The sequence below is a fragment of the Colletotrichum phormii genome, assembly GCF_030913505.1.
Source record: "Colletotrichum phormii strain CBS 102054 chromosome Unknown BDP81scaffold_7, whole genome shotgun sequence".
Classification (NCBI taxonomy): Eukaryota; Fungi; Ascomycota; class Sordariomycetes; order Glomerellales; family Glomerellaceae; genus Colletotrichum; species Colletotrichum phormii.
Window position 1 is genome coordinate 1,304,227 of NW_026851449.1, and position 18,345 is coordinate 1,322,571.

At 53.6% G+C, this 18,345-nt stretch overlaps 5 protein-coding genes across 5 annotated transcripts; 1 reads left to right on the forward strand and 4 right to left on the reverse strand.

Moving 5' to 3' along the window:
- Positions 1 to 9: 9 nt before the first annotated feature.
- BDP81DRAFT_206503 (uncharacterized protein) lies at positions 10 to 1,282 on the reverse strand. The gene has a single exon (XM_060582612.1). The coding sequence runs from the start codon at positions 1,082 to 1,084 to the stop codon at positions 260 to 262; it is 825 nt and encodes a 274-aa protein (XP_060446942.1). The 5' UTR covers positions 1,085 to 1,282; the 3' UTR covers positions 10 to 259.
- On the reverse strand, positions 1,005 to 2,278 carry BDP81DRAFT_206546 (uncharacterized protein). The gene is made up of 2 exons (XM_060582614.1): positions 1,868 to 2,278; positions 1,005 to 1,493 (listed from the first exon to the last, which is right to left on the reverse strand). Exons 1-2 carry the CDS (start codon positions 2,075 to 2,077, stop codon positions 1,110 to 1,112), a joined length of 594 nt encoding a protein of 197 aa, XP_060446943.1. The 5' UTR covers positions 2,078 to 2,278; the 3' UTR covers positions 1,005 to 1,109.
- A 6,554-nt stretch (positions 2,279 to 8,832) lies between these two features.
- BDP81DRAFT_346188 (HpcH/HpaI aldolase/citrate lyase family protein) lies at positions 8,833 to 10,432 on the reverse strand. Its single transcript, XM_060586112.1, has 2 exons — positions 10,157 to 10,432; positions 8,833 to 10,107 (listed from the first exon to the last, which is right to left on the reverse strand). The coding sequence occupies exons 1-2, from the start codon at positions 10,200 to 10,202 to the stop codon at positions 9,191 to 9,193; spliced, it is 963 nt and encodes a 320-aa protein (XP_060446944.1). The 5' UTR covers positions 10,203 to 10,432; the 3' UTR covers positions 8,833 to 9,190.
- Positions 10,433 to 11,363: 931 nt separating this feature from the next.
- On the forward strand, positions 11,364 to 12,435 carry BDP81DRAFT_206652 (uncharacterized protein). The gene is made up of 2 exons (XM_060582615.1): positions 11,364 to 11,717; positions 11,888 to 12,435. The coding sequence occupies exons 1-2, from the start codon at positions 11,438 to 11,440 to the stop codon at positions 12,043 to 12,045; spliced, it is 438 nt and encodes a 145-aa protein (XP_060446945.1). The 5' UTR covers positions 11,364 to 11,437; the 3' UTR covers positions 12,046 to 12,435.
- A 683-nt stretch (positions 12,436 to 13,118) lies between these two features.
- Positions 13,119 to 16,987, reverse strand: BDP81DRAFT_316734 (uncharacterized protein; the record flags this gene model as incomplete). The annotated part of the gene is made up of 3 exons (XM_060584191.1): positions 13,119 to 15,800; positions 15,856 to 16,856; positions 16,957 to 16,987. The coding sequence occupies 3 exons, from the start codon at positions 16,985 to 16,987 to the stop codon at positions 13,119 to 13,121; spliced, it is 3,714 nt and encodes a 1,237-aa protein (XP_060446946.1).
- Positions 16,988 to 18,345: the final 1,358 nt, after the last annotated feature.

An 18,345-nucleotide genomic window follows, 5' to 3' on the forward strand; every position in this document is an offset into this window, starting at 1 on the left:
TGGCCCGACATGGGCGACAAAGCAAACGTACAATTTCCAGGCCGGAGGATGGCAGTGCGAGATTGAGGGAAAATGGGGTTGTGGGCTGTGTCAAACAAAGAAGTTTGCAGGCGTCGCCACAAGAGAGAAGATAAAAAACAGGCGATGTCGACCGTTGGAAGAGGCTGAAGTGTATTGATTTGTTGCAATGTCTTTTTTTTTTTTGAGAAAAAGAGAGCGAGGGATTGAGGGAAGCGAGATACGGACCTGGTGGTTGGAATTAGGTGGGCGGTGTTTGGTGTTGGTGGTTGTAGGAGTGGTTGTGATGACAGACGTCAGGATTGAGACTGGGCTTTGATGGATCGAAAAAAGGAAGGAGGGGGTGAGAAGGAGAAGAGATCGAAAGGCCACCTTGAGGGGAGAGAAAGGAAATGCTGGTTAGCGGGAAATTTCTGAATGGATGGAAGGGAAAGGGCGTTGAGGCAGTGCAAAAAAGGGCCCCAAGGCAAGGCAGGTAAGGTTTGGTGTGTATGAGTGTGGGAGTGGGAGTGGAAGGCGAGTTGACTGGACAGGAACGGCTGCCGTAAGGCAAGGTAAGGAAGGTAGGCAGGCGGGGTGGGTTGAGCATACTCAGTACTTCGTACCTACCTACCTTGACTTGGATGGAAAGGTCAGGTAAGGTACGGACTACGGAGTACCTTTCGGATACACACACAGCAAATTGAAGAGGCAAGGTAGGAGCGGAACGGGGGGTGGTGGTGGACGGGGGAAGGGGAAGGTGAGGGGCGGCAGCACTGTTGCCTCTTGCTCTTGCTTCCTGAGGTGCTTCAAATTTTTTTTTTGGCTTGCGAGGCGTGTGCAGACAACAGAGTCCCCATTTGCGGCTTGCCGTCGCTGGTCCCAGCCAAGCAGTTGTCGCATGTCCGTAGTCTTCCGTGCTTGTCGCCGCCGCCGGCTGTCTTGCTCGGATTGGGACTGGAAGACGCCGTGCGGGCACGATGCGAGATGGACAACAGCTCGTGGCGGGAACGTGGAGGGGTCCAACGAGTGGAGGGGAGGAGGGGGGGCTCAATTGACCGACGGGCAACAAGACGAATGACGGCATGCAAGGTACCTTCCCTAGCTAATGACTATGGCCAGGTACAATGGTAAACGGCAGGGTTGAGGTGGTTGGTCTCGGCCTGAGGCGACAGGAACGGCCAAAGAATAACGTAGAAGAAAAATAAAAGTACGACGGAAACAATAAAAAAACAAACGAACCGTACTCGTATACTTAAGGAGACAGCGACAGAGTGAGAGATAGAGAGGGAAAGGACGCGTTGAATGACGGAAACATACCTGTTTTGATTGGTTCTCCGTACCCAATATCTCGAATTGAATTCCTGTGATGGAGTCGAAAATGCGTTGAGGAAAAAGTCGAGGAATTGGAAGAGAGAAGTAATGGTAATATTCTCAAAGTAGATAAATGGAAAAAGCACAATGCGGGACAAAAGCCGGTAAGAATCTTTTTTCCCCTTCTCAATCAGTCAGACCAAGTACCAGATCCCTGACGATAAGGTAGCAGTAGGCAAGGGGAATGGGGGAGAAAAAAAAAGAGCTTCAACAGGGACAGGCGCAGTTCAATGTCGGAATCGAATAATCGCGCTTTTCTTTGTCTTTCTCTCGTTCCTTTTCCCGCGGTCTTCGGTTTTCCCCCCTCCATCCGACTCCCTGTTCCTCATCTTATATATGTGATGGACACAGGGTCCGCTGCAACGACTCCAGCGGCGGCGGCGGCGAAAAGGAAACCAGGAACCAGAAGCAGACCTGACAGGCCAAGCAAGACCAGCCTTGTTTTGATACATGCGATAGAACGGAGTGAGAATGACAATATGAAAAACTGACTTGCCTGCGGTGAGGAGGGGGCATGTAGGTACTCACGTTCGGTACCTTGCCTCACTCCGAGAGGTACATGCGTCCTTCTTACAGGCCCGCTTGCTTCCTGGATCATTGCCGCCGCTGCTGCTGTCGCTGTTGCTGCTGGCACACGAGGCAAGGGCCAAGACATCTGGGAGATCTGCCCGGGAAGAGGGACCCATGAAAACCCATCCATGAACATCTAGTGTGGTGTCAAGGGGAGGGGGGGGTCCTAAAGAGGGGACCGCCCACATCCCAAATTCGGCTCTTCTGCGCAAGGGGGGGTTGTGGAAGGGAAAAGGACCCAAGGGCCAACGCCCATCAATGTTTCGACCAAAGCATAAGTGTGGTAGCAGGGTTAGCTTCCCCTCCCAAACAAGCATCAAACAGACGAAAAGCTCACATGTACATCCATCCCCGCGATACTTCTGTCATCCATGACCGTCTTTTCTCTTGCCGCGAGACATACTACCCAGACGCAGCGCTGCCATTCGCATTCAGTGATTCTGAATCAGTCCAATCCAGCCAAGTCATATGTGCTTGCCCCTCGTTTGCATGTCGCCCGTCAGACCGTCTTTGAGCGGATGCCTTTTGAGAAAACACCATGCCACAGCTCTTCGGTTTCGATACTGATACTGTCGTTGGCGCCGCGGGGTCCTGCTGTCGCGGCCTGGCGTCGTGGACATTGTCGCGTTCCGTAGCACTTCAAGTTAGACAACGCAAGACGAGACGCACGCACTTACGCACTCATCCTCCAGGCAGCTGCTCTCCTGAGGCGTTCTCCCGTTCTGTGAGCTTTCGTTCGGGGCTCATGCCCCGTCAGCAATATCACCATCATCAAGAGCCAACGGCTTGTCGCTCGATACACACTCCGGAGCCAAGCACCCAGACGTCGAGCAACTCCACTGCTGCCCGTGCTTCGATACGGCTCATCATTGTGCCCAATGTGCTCACACTTGCGGTCGACCTGACTAACCAAGCGCCTGCAAGTGTGGTGGGATGAGATGCAGAGACCAGGACCACGGAAAGCTTCTTAAAACCCATGAACCCCAGCCATTGCAGGGTGTGAGCAGGCGTAAAAAGGCTTACTACCGGATCGCAGGCGAGGGGAAAAATCTCGGCCATGGGAAATCAGCCCATGATGTATGATCTAGTTGCCCCTCGTTGCAGCCAGTCGAGAAACTCGCATCCGCACAGACGCCGGCGCTGTTAGTCTCTGGGGAGCCGCTAGATAGACGATGGTTAAGCTGAAGCTGGCAACGCCGAAGAGGGGTACTGCAAGAGACATAGACTCCGTCAGCGGCCAGCCTGGATTTCTGGAAGTTGGTCGAGAAAGAAGAGGGAGGAGAGTCGACAGGGTGGGATCCTGACAGCAGAAACAGATTTGCATCTGTGTCCGCCATGACTGCTGGTCGTGCTGGAAACACCTGCGCGGGACGACAGGCTTGGCCTGGTCACTTGCGGACGCACTGGACCAAGAGTGACATTCCTATTCGACCCCACACTTTGCACAGCCTCCTTCGACCATGCCCATTTTGAAGCAAGATGAACATCTTGGAGCTGCAACATCATTCTCCAGCGTCCACCTTCTCCTGAAAGTGGAGTCTCCTAGTGTTGCACCTCGCTGCAGAGCCTGCAGAACCGGTTCTCGACTCGGCATATTGCGACATTCGCCGTACCCGTGCCGCCGCCGCTGCCCTTGCTGCGTCTTAGCGCAATCGACCATCCGTTTGCTGACATGTTCATGCCATGCCGCTGGCAACTGCGAGTGCGGCTTTTATCCCACGCAGGCGTCCCGGAGAAAGCCTGGATGACTTCGATCGTCTTTCCAGTCGTCAAAGTTGCCCATGGATGGTGTCGGTCTGTAGTCCGTCCCTGGCTTGTCGTCCAATGCGCTTCAGGGATCCAGCCATTTCCTTTCGTCACGCTACCGTCGTCAACCTCGGCTTGCCGTTCCGCCGTGACCTTGGCCTAGATGGTTCTTTCTCATGCGCAAAGATATGACCAAGCTGCTTTCGAAGGCGAGAGTTCCTTTGCCGGCATTAACTACTCATGCGAGGCGACACGCGAAGCAGTCCTTCTTGGGAGAGCTCCAGGGCCAGCAGCTAACAAGAAGTCGGTAAGCAACCTCTTTTTGGCGCGCAAAACGCTCAATGCCGTCGTTCCCCTTGAGACATCCACTCCCCGCGATGCACTGACCAGTTAGAGGCCCATGAGCAGCCTTTGTGATGTGGGTGAAGTTGTGAAGTCAACCTCGCAATGTGGATGCATCTTGTGGTCCAAGTTCTCCATGCCAGTGGAGCTGGTCGATCCAGTGGAGACATGGACGGCCGTCACCCCCCTCTGTCGTATCGTCAACTTGGTTTGGCCATGACTGCCCCTCCCCCAAGTCACGCACGGCGCACAAACAACCCCTCGACTCTCCTCGACGTTCGACCTCGAGACACTCGGGACGTTTGGTACCTATTCGCCCGACAATCGCCCGTTTTGTGCGACACGACATCGAAAAAACTAGACAACCCTGAGCCGCCTCCCAGCCGCCAGCGCAACAACGACCAGTAGCAATGCGTCTCGGTGACGTCGGGCTCTGTCGTGTTAGTCGCCGTCCTTGCGACTCAGACTTTCACCTTGGATTCATCATGAGGATTTGAACAGCACCATCCAGAAAGAGCTCTGATATCAACTGTATGATGTGACGCAACGAAGTGTCGACGGCTAAAGGGCCCCATCAGTAGGGTCTAAGGCGGTGGAACCTTTAAACTACGTACCCTTGGTAGTATAGCCGCCGTGATATGTCGCATGGGCCAACGATGATGGTGGCCTTGAGGGGCAACTTGGCCTCCGGAATGCCACCAGCAGGAAACCTAATGCACATGTCCGCGATCCAGCCGGGAATCCCAAGGTTTGGGGATGGCTCCACGCTCCAGCACCGTTTTGATTTTCACACCGCTTGGCTGCTGCTCCGATGATGGGTTTTTGGCTTTCGCAAGTGGAATATAGGTAGGTAATCGACGCATGCCGTACACTCGCTCAATGCGGGCAGGGCTGGCGGTTGGAAGGAGCACGGGGTTGTTCTCTGGGGATCCCAGGATTATTCGAAACTGCCAGGGACCGTCTATAATTAAAAGGTCTTGACCGGACGAAGATGAAACCTGCTGCGCCTTCTTCGAGGTCCACATCCTGATTTTTGGTCGCAAAAGCAAAGAGCTTATTAGGGCCAGCGTCGTTATCGACATATGTCGAGAGCTTGAGATACCGCTGCGCAATGACCTGTCCGGGGGGGGCTCTTGTAGCCACGTGCGTCGTCACGGACGATGCGACCCTGCAAAATGTCTCTTGAGCTGATCTCAAATGCTACTTGCATCCGGCCGCCTGCAATTTCTTGGTTGCCCGACTCCCCGACCATCCGGCATTGTCGCCCAGAAACTCTCAAAGAGGATGGGGTATCGGCGACATCGAGCCCGGAGACAGTGTTCTAGCTTCGCATAGCTCTGGCAGGCTTGGACTCCGCATATTTTCAAAGTCATGTGATGAACGCAGGTTACAGCTCCTTGCCGCCCTATCTGCATCGAAGTGAAGTGGATTTGTTGGTGGGCCAGACGTGGAAACCGTGCGAGAGTCGTTTTAGCATATTTCGTGGCCACAGACACGAGAAGCCTGCATGTCCAGCTGTCAAGCATCTGTCAGGACGGGTCGAGTGCGGTACGGCTTCCCCCATTGCCAAGGTGGGTGCTATCAATAGAAATCAGCCGGGTGTTCGATACAGGACATGTTCCGTCTCTACTCCGTACAGGGCCATGTCTTGGCATTCTGAGACAGCCGCCACTTGAGGTTCGCGTCGACTGCATATCAAGTGCGCCGACCAGCCGAAGTTGGTTGTCGTCTGACCCAAAAACCAAGGCGGATTGGGTATGGTGTCACGATGCCCGACGATGCTCTTTACGCGAGATCTCGCGCACACAGTCATGCCAACTTGTCTCACCTGCCACCGAGGCTGCGTCGAATCACGGCTTGGCCAAATCGGAGCCTGGTTTAAGCCACGATCTACTTGGCGGTATCCGTACCATGAACAGGTTGCAGGATTCTGGGAGTTCTTCCAGCGGCGTGGACAGGTGCTCATCCTCTCTTCAACTCTCTCGTCTTACACAACGGCGCCTTGGCCAATGCGGGTTTCGTATAGGAGGCTGGCCTTCCATGGTTTACTCGAAAGACACAATCCAAATCAAAATCAACTCAAGGTAGGTGGTGAATCTTCCTCCCGGTCGAGGTAGCAAGCTACCAAGGTGGGAACGCTCGCAACGCTTTGGAAGGCGTTTGTACAAAAGCGAGAAGCTGGTCAACACTGAGGCCTGTATGGGGTTGTAACCATTAGCCAAAACTCTTTCCGAAGAATATCTTGATGTCAGCAGGCCTACCTTTGAAACCTTAGCATGCCGAGTGGCTCCAGTTCGATTAGCTTGGTGAGAACAATGGTCTTCAGGTTGCGTGCGAAAAGGTCGTTGAATTGGAAGCTTGGAGACTGGAACAGACAATCTTCAGATTTCGAGTGAGGTTGGGTCCGGCCCACTTCCAAATGAGTAAGGTATTACCGCACGTCAGATCAGGATGCAAAGGGCCTGGCCTTTGGGCTAGAGGATTCGTGCTTGCCCTACTTGGTTTGCACAGCAATCTTAGCGTCTACCTGATATCAGGTAAACCGTTCCTTCCCATGTTATATGTGGGAACATCAGTCGACCTCTTTCCGCCTTTGAAGCGAGCTCCACATTGCCTTTAACCTTCCTTACGTTAGCGAGGACCTCTTTCTTCGCCCTGCAACAGAGATGGAGGAAAGACCAGGTGAAATCGAGACTGGAAGAAGGGATGCATTCCTCAGGGTACCGGGTGTTGGTCTGTTCCATACGACGTGAATAGCTATTGCCGCCTATGGGCGAGTTCAGGTAGCCCGACGATGTTCTTTCCAGGAACATGTTTGGCGTTTGGCTCAAGCTCCAAGACTGGATACCTCGAGACCACATCTGCCCATTCCAGTTCGCTCCGCTGAAGTTCTTTGCATTCCCGGTCTCTACGAGCTTCACGACTGCGCGGAAATAGAGTACGATGGATAGTCGTCAGACCAAAAACCGTAATCTAGACCTACATCAACGTCAGTACGGCCACTCTGGCGACAAAAACGTCGCATCAAGGCATCCGCACCTGGAGGAACCATGGACAAGCCGTTCTTTGCCGAAAGGGTTGGATCATGCTCCGGATAGCAACGTGCTTGGAGCCGCCAGACGTGGCACTGGCATCGTGGAAGACTGGCTTGTCAATGTCAGTCGTCGAGGCATCGATACTGAAAAGTCCGCAAACCGACTATCATCAAGTCAGGATAAGGGTAGTGCTCAAACTCCAGGATGGAGGCCACACGGAATCTCCTTGCAGAACACTGTCCGAGGTGGTCACAAACGTGCCCTATCGCGAGATAGCTCCATCATCCCCGAGCCGATGACGAAGATAGCCAGACCACCTACAGCGGCAAATCGCCATGGCCCCAGCCATCGTTCTCTCGCGGCAAGGGTAACGGAAGTTCCCATATCGGCAGATAGTTCTCCGCCCAGATTTGAGAAGCGGACGAGACACAAAACAAGAGAAGATCGATACGATTCTCAGAAGAAGCCCAGAGCAAAGCGACGCAGGGCACCTGAGGAGAGCGCTACGCGCCCAGAAAACGTGCCGAAGAAGTCAGTCTCATCAGGTCGAGGAGTCATGAACAACTTCCAATCTGAAGCCGTTCTTAACGACAGACTCACAGTGGGTAAGCCTTGGCTTTCCGAAATCTTTGTTAACGAACTTTTAGCTCCAGCCGTGCCTGACGCCAGGCCTCTTTCAAAATGGGCGGATATCCTCGCCAAAGCCTGGTAAGCTACCATTGCCTGGATGCCCAGAATGCGCAACTGATTGTAGTAGTTGGAGAGCTAGCCTACAACTCCATGGTTTCGGTCGAGCAGCCTCCATCACGCGAGTCTTCGTGGCAACGACAGCAACGCTTAGAAGCCAAGGCCAGACAACGGCGAGAGAGTGAGCTGGTAGAAGTATCAGCGTTTCTTCGTCGCAAGGAGACGCCTACAACAGTACACCCAGTCATCGGTCGAGAGCGACCTCGTGACGGGTACGAAGACCGGAATACGAGTGACAAGCTAGCTGAGAATCTTCCGGAATGCGACGATCGCTTGTCAACTAGAAGCATCACGAGGTCTGATGCTCTTAGAGACAACCGACGCCACTATATCCATGACAACACGTATGTCGCCCCGGCTAGACATGATCGGTCAAGCAGCAGAGCTACGACTTATGTCACTTGGGCCACCAGCGGCAATCATCAAACATCCTTGCCAGGCACTCTTTTAACCGACACCACAGTAGTACCCCTGAGCCAATTAGAGAAGCGCTTCGAGAGACCGGTGTATTTAATGATGCTGGAGCAAGTGGAAACGCTTGTGTCTCGTTGCATGATTCGTACCAGCGCAGGCAAGAGGTGCATCCTGATGAAGAGTCCACGAAATTCAAAGCTTCCTGTGAACGACCATTGATTATTCGGTATCTGGATAAGGGAGTCATGACTGCGGACGAACGGTCACTGCCACCTTGCGCATTGGAGGAATCCAGGAGTTTGCCAGCTACGTGCGATTCTTTTGCGCCAGAAGGTACGGTCGATTCTAGGGCGAGGGTCTTGGTAGACACTACTACGCAAAAGCCGATGAATGAGCCGTCTGGCGGAGAGATACACAAGGACTCTGACGTAGGGTCCCATTGTAAGACTGTCACTCCTACGACTCGAGCATCCACGGCCATACAAGCGTACCTGGTGTCACCCCCCAACAACCTCTCCGCGCAAATGCAAGCAACGTCAGCGAACACCCGGGAATCACAGACGAGAACACCGACCATCGAAAAAGCCACTGAGGCAGTGGCTGAGGAAGGTGATATGCGTGCGAAGGGTGACGCCGAGCCTGACATGGAGCAACGGCCGAGCAGTCTGGAGGGAAAGTTGCGGCGCCAGAACGATCTGCCGAGCCTCCAATACCTTACCGGCAACATGTAGGTGCTGCAAATGCTCACAGTTCGCCTAGAGGGGGCGCAAATCATCACTATGCCTTGCCCGAACAAGAACCAGCTGGCAACAACCTCTATGGTCATCTACCCTATGGGATTGGTTGTAGGGAAGAAGCCCTCTGGCAGCAACCAGTGTTCTCGCGGCCGACATCTCTGGTCAGTCAACCAAGAAAACCTCATGCTCGCGTTCTGGCGGCCAAACTACTTTCATTAGCGACGTAGTCTACTCAGGCTGCTGGTCCTTCCATTTCGCCCGGAGGCTGGCCACGTCGATATCACATCTTTCTGCTTTCGCAATTATCGATTTCGCCTTTCCTGTTACCGGCGCGTCGATCATCATACCGTCCAACGTCCAGGCTCCACGGCCCGCCTTGCTAGCTTTCTCGTCTGCGATTGCAACACGCACTGCCCACTCGACCTCCTTTTCGCCAGGGGCAAACAGTTTCTGGACAAGTTCCACCTGGTTTGGGTGTATACACTGCTTTCCGTTGAATCCCATGGACTTTCCTCCGATAGACTCCTCTTCCAATCGCTTGAGGCCTTCATCTCCCTTGTAGGAGGTGCAGACAAGGTCGATCGCACTAGGTAAGCCGGTGGCCTTGGCAGCAGTTACAATGGCGGAGCGTGCGTAGAGAAACTCGGTGAGAGATGGCGTTCTTGTCAACGATAAGTCCAGGGCAAAGTCCTCGGCCGCAAAGATGAGACCGCTTAGATATGGCGACGCCTTGCAGATTTCCGAAAGGTTCATAACCGAACGCGCAGACTCGATCAAGGCGATGATTTTGATGGGATTCTGTGATGTCGCTGTGTGTCGTTCGGGGGCTACATGACGCAAAACATCGGTAACGTAAGTCAGATCGGCAGCGGAGTTGACCTTGGGAACAACGACAGCATCGATATTTGGGAGTGAGCCTAAAGACGTCAAGTCGTCCAGAGCAAACTTGGTTTCCACTGCATTAATTCGAACTGCCAATTCGGATATCGACGACGGCCTCGACTTATGCTTGGAGAGAAAAGACCGGAGCTGCCCTCGAGCCTCTGATTTCAATGAGGGTGTCACGGAGTCCTCAAGATCATATGTCACGTTGTCGGACTTGAGGCCCAACGACTTGGTCAGCATCTTTTCCGATGATGAGGGTACTGGAAGCTTGTCAGCCAAATTCTGGGTGGATAAAGTGGCTGTAATCACCATAGAGCAACGCCCTACGGACGATTGAAGAGGACCTTGCCGTCATGATGGATAGCTGGTCAGACGCAATGCTACACCTTGGGGTTGTGTAAGCCGTAGCCTATCACTCTTGAATTGATTAAAAGTTGGTTGAAGTTATGAATGATAGCTTCTTATGTGAACTGAGGTGGTTGGTAAATCTGGCCACGACGAGATGCAGTTCTTCAACCCTCTGGCGCCGGCTAAACGTTGTCACTTTAAGGACGATACTCGGTAACTCGAGTTCGGAACTGGTAGCTCAAGTCGGCTACTTGGATGCTGCAACAGTGAAGCTGGGGTTCCTCTGATGATGTAATGCGACCAATGGTCGTTTCTGCCAGCTCAGACCGCTAATAGACCCCTGGAGCGTCGGGAGCGCTAAGAATGGGACCCACCTCACCTCATGCACCAACGGGCCCCCTGGCGGAATAATTCAGCCTCCACCCGCCGAACAGCTTACCGTAGCTTCAACGGGTCTGGGCCAGTGAACGCGCATGGGAGGACAGCCAAGCTGGAATCCACGCCTGTGGCCCGCGCATTACGACAGCTGTACCGTAATGAGTTTCTGGCCCTTTTTTCGAACAGGCATCCCTCTCGTCCTCTCCCCCCGACTGTCATCAGAAACCACGATATGCGCACGACGACGAAGATCGAGCCAAGTCCCCCTGATTGCGTCGACATACTATTTCCCATCGGCTTGAAAACGGAAATCTGAGCGATTGAACTTTTGAAAGACACGATACCTACCTAGTGTGACGGCCCCATCGAAGCCAACGAAACGTCTTAGTCGACACACACACCGATATGGAATCCCAACAGCAGCAAGATGCGCCGGGCTCCCTGAGCTGGCGGTTGAGCTCGCATCCCATCACCCTCTTGACCTTTCTTGCATTTCGGATATGTTAGTCAACCATCAAGCTGCCTGGTCTCACCTTTTTATTGCTTTCGTCTTGATTGGGGACCTTGACTGACATGCTCTTGTGCGCGAACAGCAAGTGTACTCGTGTACTTCCTCGGTCTGTGGATCATCAGAAGCATGTACGTCGTCGCAAAGCTCACCCTCCCTCCTCGAACCTCGAACCGAGCCATTCCTACAAATGGACCCCGACCTCTCGAGCTCTTTGCCTTTATCCATCAACATACCCCGGGCTAGATGGCTCACGTGGCCCACCCCCCAACGGGGCGTCTTCGCTACAAAACTGCTGCCTCGTAAACTCCCGTTTGCTAACCCCAGGCCCGTTGGCTTCTTTCTTCCCCAGGATCATGATCTTCATCATAACCATCCTCCTCCTCGCCGCCGACTTTTACTACCTCAAGAACATTGCCGGCCGCCGACTCGTGGGACTGCGGTGGTGGAACGAGGTGGACGTGCAGACGGGCGACTCGCAGTGGGTCTTTGAGAGCAGCGAGCCCGGCACCAAGACGATCAACCCGACCGACAGCCGCTTCTTCTGGCTCGCGCTTTACGTCCAGCCCGTCCTCTGGATCCTGCTTGCCGTCTTTGCGCTCGTGAGGTTGCAGTTCTTGTGGCTGCCGCTTGTTGGTGCGTTGCCCCTCCCCCTGCCTGACCCCCCGCCATCCCTTGGGATGAGTGGGAGAGGTCTTCTTCTTCTTCTTCTATATCTTTGTCGCGATGATGAGGGGGTTGGTTCTTTCGGAGGAAGTCATCTAATTACTTGGAACAATGTGTGCTAACTCCTGGCGTGTTTGCAGTCATCGCCCTGGTCCTGACCATCATGAACGCCATGGCCTTTTCGAGATGCGACAAGTTCAGCCACGCGTCCAACTTGGCCGGAAGTGCCCTCTACTCTGGCGGTCTGGCGGGAAGCATTGCGAGCGGCATGGTCGGCCGCCTCTTCAACCGCGGTTAAGTCACATTCACCGTCTTTGGTGTAGAGCACGACATCGGGGTTGTTTTTGGAGCTATTTGCAAGATGACGAGTCAGCGGGTTATCCTTCAGCAGAGAGGAAAGCTCTGTTTCTGGTCTTGATGTGGCCGTTGTTGCCAACGCAAAAGCAAAGAGGTAGAGGAAGGACAACCGCAGAAACCCACAAAAAAAAACCCCGAGCATACAGCCCGTTTTCGCCTCAAGGCCGGAACGAAAAGTGGTGGTTTGTGATATTGCTATACCCAAGCTGTATACTAGACATGTAAGCATGACCAGGAAGGTGTTTTTTTTTTTCTTTTTTTCTTTTTCAAATGATCATAGGCTTTTTCTTTCTGTTCTTCAAAAAACAAGGGCAGCGCTGTCCAGCCTACCTTATGCCATGACGATGCAAGATTTTGTTTAGGTCAAGATCATCAGTGAGGCGAAGTGCAGAACCTCTCTGCCTTTTTGGCAAATGGTGATGGATCAGAAAGATGTTCGTAGCCAGGAGATACATGTGCAGTATACCACAATTGATTTACGGTTCATCTTTTCACATGTTTCAGACAAGTGGTTCATCTCACTCATCAATGGGAATGAGCCCGAAGGAACCGAATAACTTCTATAGTCTTGGTAATGATGTTTTGTTGTATTTCTTCATGAGTTTTGTTCTTCTTTCATACTTCATCTACTCTAACCCGCTATCTCTTTATCGCTTTTTTCTTGTGTCAATCAATAGACAAGCTCTGCATAGCACCCCTACAAAATCCAACGTTTAGAAAGAGGACCCGTTGATGCTGAGTGGGTTTGCCGTTGAGCACATATATATAGAAACAAGCGCTGGTTTATGAATCTTGAACCGAGACAGGAAGAGGCGCCTCCACTATACCCAATACCGCTGTCCGTAACCTCCGTCCCCATCATTCCTCTTCATCCATGCCCTCGTGACCGGGCTCTGGCGAGGGCTCGAACTCCATGTCGAACTCGTTCTCGTTCATGTCGAATATGAGGTCTGCGGGTATCCGCTGGGCCCCATCGCCTGGACAACTAGAATCCTCTTCATTCTCGAGAGACTCCTAATTCTTCGGACTGCTGCTCGCCTGCTCCCCCAACGGCGACGGTACACCGCCGCCGCCAGGCGTCTGGCCCCTAAGCACAGTAGCAGCCGGCGCGCTCGCGGGACTTCCCCGCCTCGAAACCTGGTTCCTAAGCGCGACGATCCGATGCGCCTCAAGCCTCTTCTCTTCAAACGCGCGGCTGCGCTCGCGTTCCCTCTCAATATTCTGCTTGCGCTCCGCGAACTCCCTGTCGACCTCGGCAAGCTTGGCATTCTTCTCCGCCGACGTCTTGAGCTTCCTCTCATACCGCCCGCAGACCTCGTCCACTCTACGTGCAGCCGACGGGGACACGAGCTTGGGCAGCAAGTCATCGGGTCGCCGACGGGCAGAGTCGCCGTAGAAGCAGCGGAAAGTGACCTTGGTCTGGCTCGTTGTGTCTGCGGCAGTACCCCAGACTACAATCTCGTCGCCGTCGTAAAGCTGGACCCAGTTCTTGGATGGGCCGGCTGGGTTCTTGCAGTCGTGGGAAGGGAGCAGGACTCCATTGAGAAGGACGCCGTTTGTTGCCTTTGTGGACAGATAAAAGGCGAATCCTTTGCCATCGGGACTCTTGTCCCAAGGATGCTTGGTGACGTCCTTTGAGGGATCGTGACCGTCTTTCCATAACAGGATTTTGAGAGCGTACTTAGGCACCCGAATCTCCGTCTTCTGCTCATAAATCACTGTATTAGTCGGTCCACGTCCCCATGACAGCAGTGAATTGGTCATGGGGACCGAAATGCCAGAGACCACCGAACCAGGGGCTGATTCCAATACGGCGACGGCACGTTTCGGTCCATCGTCAGAAACAGGCACTATTATCTTCTGTGTATCTGGAGGAAGTGTGTCTGGTAGCGAATCTTCTTCTTCTTCCTCTTCGAGTGGCGGTGCTGTCGGAGGAATATCCCATTCTGTACCCTCCAGGACTTTCCTGTCGTCTCGTTTTAGTAAAGCTCGATTCGTGTCATCAATGGTCGACTGTTCTTCTGTGTGCGTGGCGAGGACACCATTATTTGGCGGAAAGTACTTGAAAGCCAACTCCCACAAGGGAGTCTTTCCCGGGCCAAACTCCTCTCCCCGGCTTTGAGCTGCCTTTTTGAACGTTTCGTACTGTAGTTGTGTCATCTCAGGGTAGCGGAGATGCCATGATTCGACATTGTTCTTCCAAAAGTTCATCTTGTTGAATGGTCCGTCTATCTGGCGTCCAGACTCCAACCTCTTAATCTGCGGTACTGACGCGAGCAAATTGTACTCCTCCATTTGCTTTTCTGCCAACGCGTCGAGGTTGCCCTCGGACTTCAGGCGCTTGAAAGTTGGCTTTTCCCGCGGCCGCGGTTCGAATTCGTCGCTTGTATCGAACGATGGCGGCTTCCTTTTGCTGGCGGTGAAGAATGAGCCGTTAACTTGACTAACGTCTGCGGACTTCATCTGGATATCGCTACCGAAATCAGTCGCCCCTAGACTCTGAGACGCAACGTTTTCAACCAGACTTCGAAGTTGATCCGCGGACTGGCCATTGGCTGACGAGATGGACAATCGGACTCCGCCGCTGCTGGCCGACTTTTGGCCGATAATTGTCGAAACGTCACCAGAATCGCAGCTGTCCAGTATTTCCGTCTCTACACTCTCGTTGCCAAGAACGCCCGAGTCGGCCACAGGCAGGTTCAGTCGCTCTGCCGGTATCGCCCCCTTGCTTCCGACCGCAGACATGTTTACCTCTCCAAACAGTCTCGGACCAGCACCCTGTCCGCGAGGGCCGAATGTGCCGCCGTTCTCCTTTTCTGAATCCTCCTCGATGAAGTCGTTGACAATATCATCGTCCACCTCGTCCTCCAGTGGCAATTCCGTATCCAGCAGATAGCGTGACTGGCCTTCTTCTAGACTGAGTTGAGACGCATTGACCTGCAGCTCTTCATCCTCGTCGGTGATTTCGTCGAAGGACTGGTCGTAATTCGTCAGAGTTTTCAGCCTGTATGGCCCTAACCAGGGATGGGACTGAAGGTCGCGGACAGTCGCCCGGCATTCTGGCCGTTTCTCAAGCATGTAGCATAGAAACTCAATGCCTTGCCTTGAAATGTTCTGTCGTACCAAAGGCATGGTGTTGAGGGGCACCGTCATGATGGTGTGCAGCAACTCCGAGTAACTAACACCGTTATTAACTGGGTACGGGGGGCGGCCTGTCAACGCATAAAAGAGCACGCCACCGAGCGACCAGACATCAACAGCGTGGTCGTATCGCTGTCCAACCGCCGCGCGCTTAGCTCTATTACGAGGGTGTCGGCGGCCGTCGTCATCGTACTCGGCATACTCCGAGTATACCTCGGGCGCACAATACAACAGCGTTCCGCAGAATGTTCGGAGGAAGGTTTGTTCGTTATCGACCATCTTGGAGAGGCCGAAGTCGGTCAGCTTCACCTCAAAAGGGTCAAGTGATGAAATGAGGATATTGTCAGGCTTGACGTCTCGATGCGTAATGTGATTTTCGTGCAGATGCGCCAAAGCGCTCAGCAGCTGGGCTGCCATTTGCTTGACGTTGGTCTCAGCCAAACAGCCTCGGCCGCTGATGAGTTTTCCCAAGTCACCACCTCCGACGTACTCCATAATGATGATAAAGAGCCGGTTGTCCCAATCGAGATGCTCTATGTACCGTACAATGTTCGGCTACTTGGAGTTAGGAGGGTTCGACGTAAGAAAAGGGGCTCAATGTAGAACCTACGTGCTGGACCTTTTGCATGATTCTCATCTCATTCTCCACCTTTTGATCGAGGACGCCGTTTTTTATGAAGCGCCGCTTCTCTAATTCTTTGGCAGCGTATGGGACTCCGTCGAACTTGGACGTGACCTTGTACACAACCGCAAAGGCTCCCTTGCCGATCTGGCTGACACGATTGTACCTACCGGACCCGTCCCAGTCTCTCGGAAAGCGGTCGACGTTATCTTGTGTGGTTCCGGACGGCAGCGCTATCCGCCGTGTAGTGGCCGTCGGCGGTCTCCTAGGAGCAGAGAACAAGTCGACATGCCCACCAGGACCCGGTACCAACGTCTCGTTGACGTCCGGCTCGCGCAAGACTTCCATTCTAGCAAAGTATCGCTGGAGCTTGATGTTGTAGGCCCTCTCATAATCACCGACTCGCTTCGGCATCCTAACCATGAACTCGAGGTCGTGCTTCTCGTTGTGCATCAGCACCTTGATCTTAGAACCGTGACTGAGCACTCTCTTCATGTCGCACTTCTCATTGGGGCTCTTAGGCTTCGAGCGCAGCAGCACCTGGTCGACAAAGGTCCCGTTGGTGGATTTGTCCTCGAGCATGACCACGCCGTACTCATTGACATAGATGCGAAAGTGAACGTTGCTCAGGCGCTTCATAGGGTCCTCCTGAAAGCAAATGTCGCACCTGGCTCCGTTCCTGCCAAATAGGAAACCGCGAAGGGGATCCTTGGTCTCGGCCGACAACCTCAATATGATTGCATGTTCGACGCTGGGCGGCGTCAGCTGGAATTGGTCGGCCGTGTCCTCCCTCTCGTAGTCGGGCTCAACGGCATCCGCTTCCGCCCTGCCGACGACATGAGGCGAGCGACAACTTGCTATGCGTGCTACCTCGGCTCTGGCAGACTTGGTATGAGGGTAGAGGAGGCAGACAATATCGGATATGTCCTCGTCGGAGAAGCCCGAGTTCTGCTTGCCTATGCGGCGCGGATCAAGGACATTCTGGGTAGCTAAGGCGCAGAGAGGTGGCAAAAGGTCAGCGTCTTGGTCTATTGGTCTACGGCGACGACTTGCTTAGAGCTCAAGATGGGATGAAATAAAAGGGCATACCTTGGGTGGGCTGCGACCCATCACCCTCCATTGGGACCACTGGAGAAGATTGAAGCTGGTCAAGCTTGTCTAGGCTGCTGTCGTCGACCGCAGGCTGGGTTTGACGGACGGCCGGCGCTGGAGGGGAATCAATCGAGATGCGCGGCCGGATAGGATAGTTTCGCAGCCAAAAAGGAGAAGCTGGCGATGCATTTACTGAATGTGGGCGAATGGAACGGTAATCGACGTTGGGCTTCAAGAATAATGTCGATATTGAAGGATGTCAAGTACGTCTGGACTATTTGCGCCGTAGGCTTCAATGGGACAAGCGTAGGTGGACTCGGTGGTTCGCAAGGGCGCCTCGTTTCGTTCCTCGATGTTCGACCCAGTAGGGGGGTGGCAGTGGTGGTGGTTGGGTACGAAGTATAAGGTATGTTTATCGTGGGTATGCGCGTCGTTCGCCAGAAAGTTGAGAAATTCGTGGGAGGCAACCCCAAAAACGAAAAGTCGGGGTACCTTACCTTGCCTTATTGCGCTGTGATCGATAATGCGATGGGCGAGGTGGAGGGGTTGTTGTATGCAAAGTCGATCCCCGGTCACCCGGCAACGTCGTATCTTTATAAATCAAGGATGCGAGGACGTCATGACCAGCCCAAATAGGTACATACAGGGGGGGGGGGGGGGGGTAAGGAGCAGCAGAGTGACTGGTGAAGCAAGTAAATCACGACGCCTTGTACAGCAATCAAGTATACGCTGGGAATAGAAATGAGAAATGGGTGGAAAGAAGGGCAATAACAAGTGTCAATTTTAGGCAGCGCGTGGTTGCTTTCCGGACAGCGCGTTGCAAGTCAGATGATGCAAACTTGGAGGCGTGAGTTGGGCATGCGCGTGGGCGTGGACTCGACCTCGAAAGCACAAAAGAAATGTCTCTGATGTTGGAAAGATGCGACGAGCCACTGGCTGGGGGTCCTTCTCGGGGCGCAGAGGGCGTTGAGGGGGTCTTGGTCCGTCCCGTCAGGTCCTGTGTAATCAGTGGCCACGAGGTAGCAAGAGCACCCGCACCCGCAGCCGCTGTCAGCCAGTCAGTGGCAGGTACTTGGACCTTGTAGTCTCCACTAAAAAGTATCCTCCGACTTACACGGCACCCGCCGCCAAGACGCGCCAAAAGACGTGACGGGCAGGACAAAGTCAAGACGCGGCGACGTGACGGCGGAGGAAATCCCGAGCCATTTACACGGTAAGTAGTTGAAGTGGCAATAAACTAGGTAAGGTAGGTACGCTTCCCCAAGCTTGAGCCTCGGGCAGTCGAATTGAGTTGCCGGTAGCCGCAGCTCTTGGGACCAGCTACCTTGTTTCTAAACGATGCCTAGATGGCTGTCGCCTGTAATATCCGTACTCCACACACACTTT

Coding starts and splice junctions, on each gene's coding strand:
- BDP81DRAFT_206503 (XM_060582612.1), bottom strand. CDS start 1,084: ATGCCGTCATTCGTCTTGTTGCCCGTCGGTCAATTGAGCCCCCCCTCC.
- BDP81DRAFT_206546 (XM_060582614.1), bottom strand. CDS start 2,077: ATGTTCATGGATGGGTTTTCATGGGTCCCTCTTCCCGGGCAGATCTCC. Junction 1,494..1,867: donor ATGCCCCCTCCTCACCGCAG/GCAAGTCAGTTT, acceptor CTGATTGAGAAG/GGGAAAAAAGATTCTTACCG.
- BDP81DRAFT_346188 (XM_060586112.1), bottom strand. CDS start 10,202: ATGACGGCAAGGTCCTCTTCAATCGTCCGTAGGGCGTTGCTCTATG. Junction 10,108..10,156: donor CCGTAGGGCGTTGCTCTATG/GTGATTACAGCC, acceptor ACAAGCTTCCAG/TACCCTCATCATCGGAAAAG.
- BDP81DRAFT_206652 (XM_060582615.1), top strand. CDS start 11,438: ATGATCTTCATCATAACCATCCTCCTCCTCGCCGCCGACTTTTACTAC. Junction 11,718..11,887: donor CTTGTGGCTGCCGCTTGTTG/GTGCGTTGCCCC, acceptor GCGTGTTTGCAG/TCATCGCCCTGGTCCTGACC.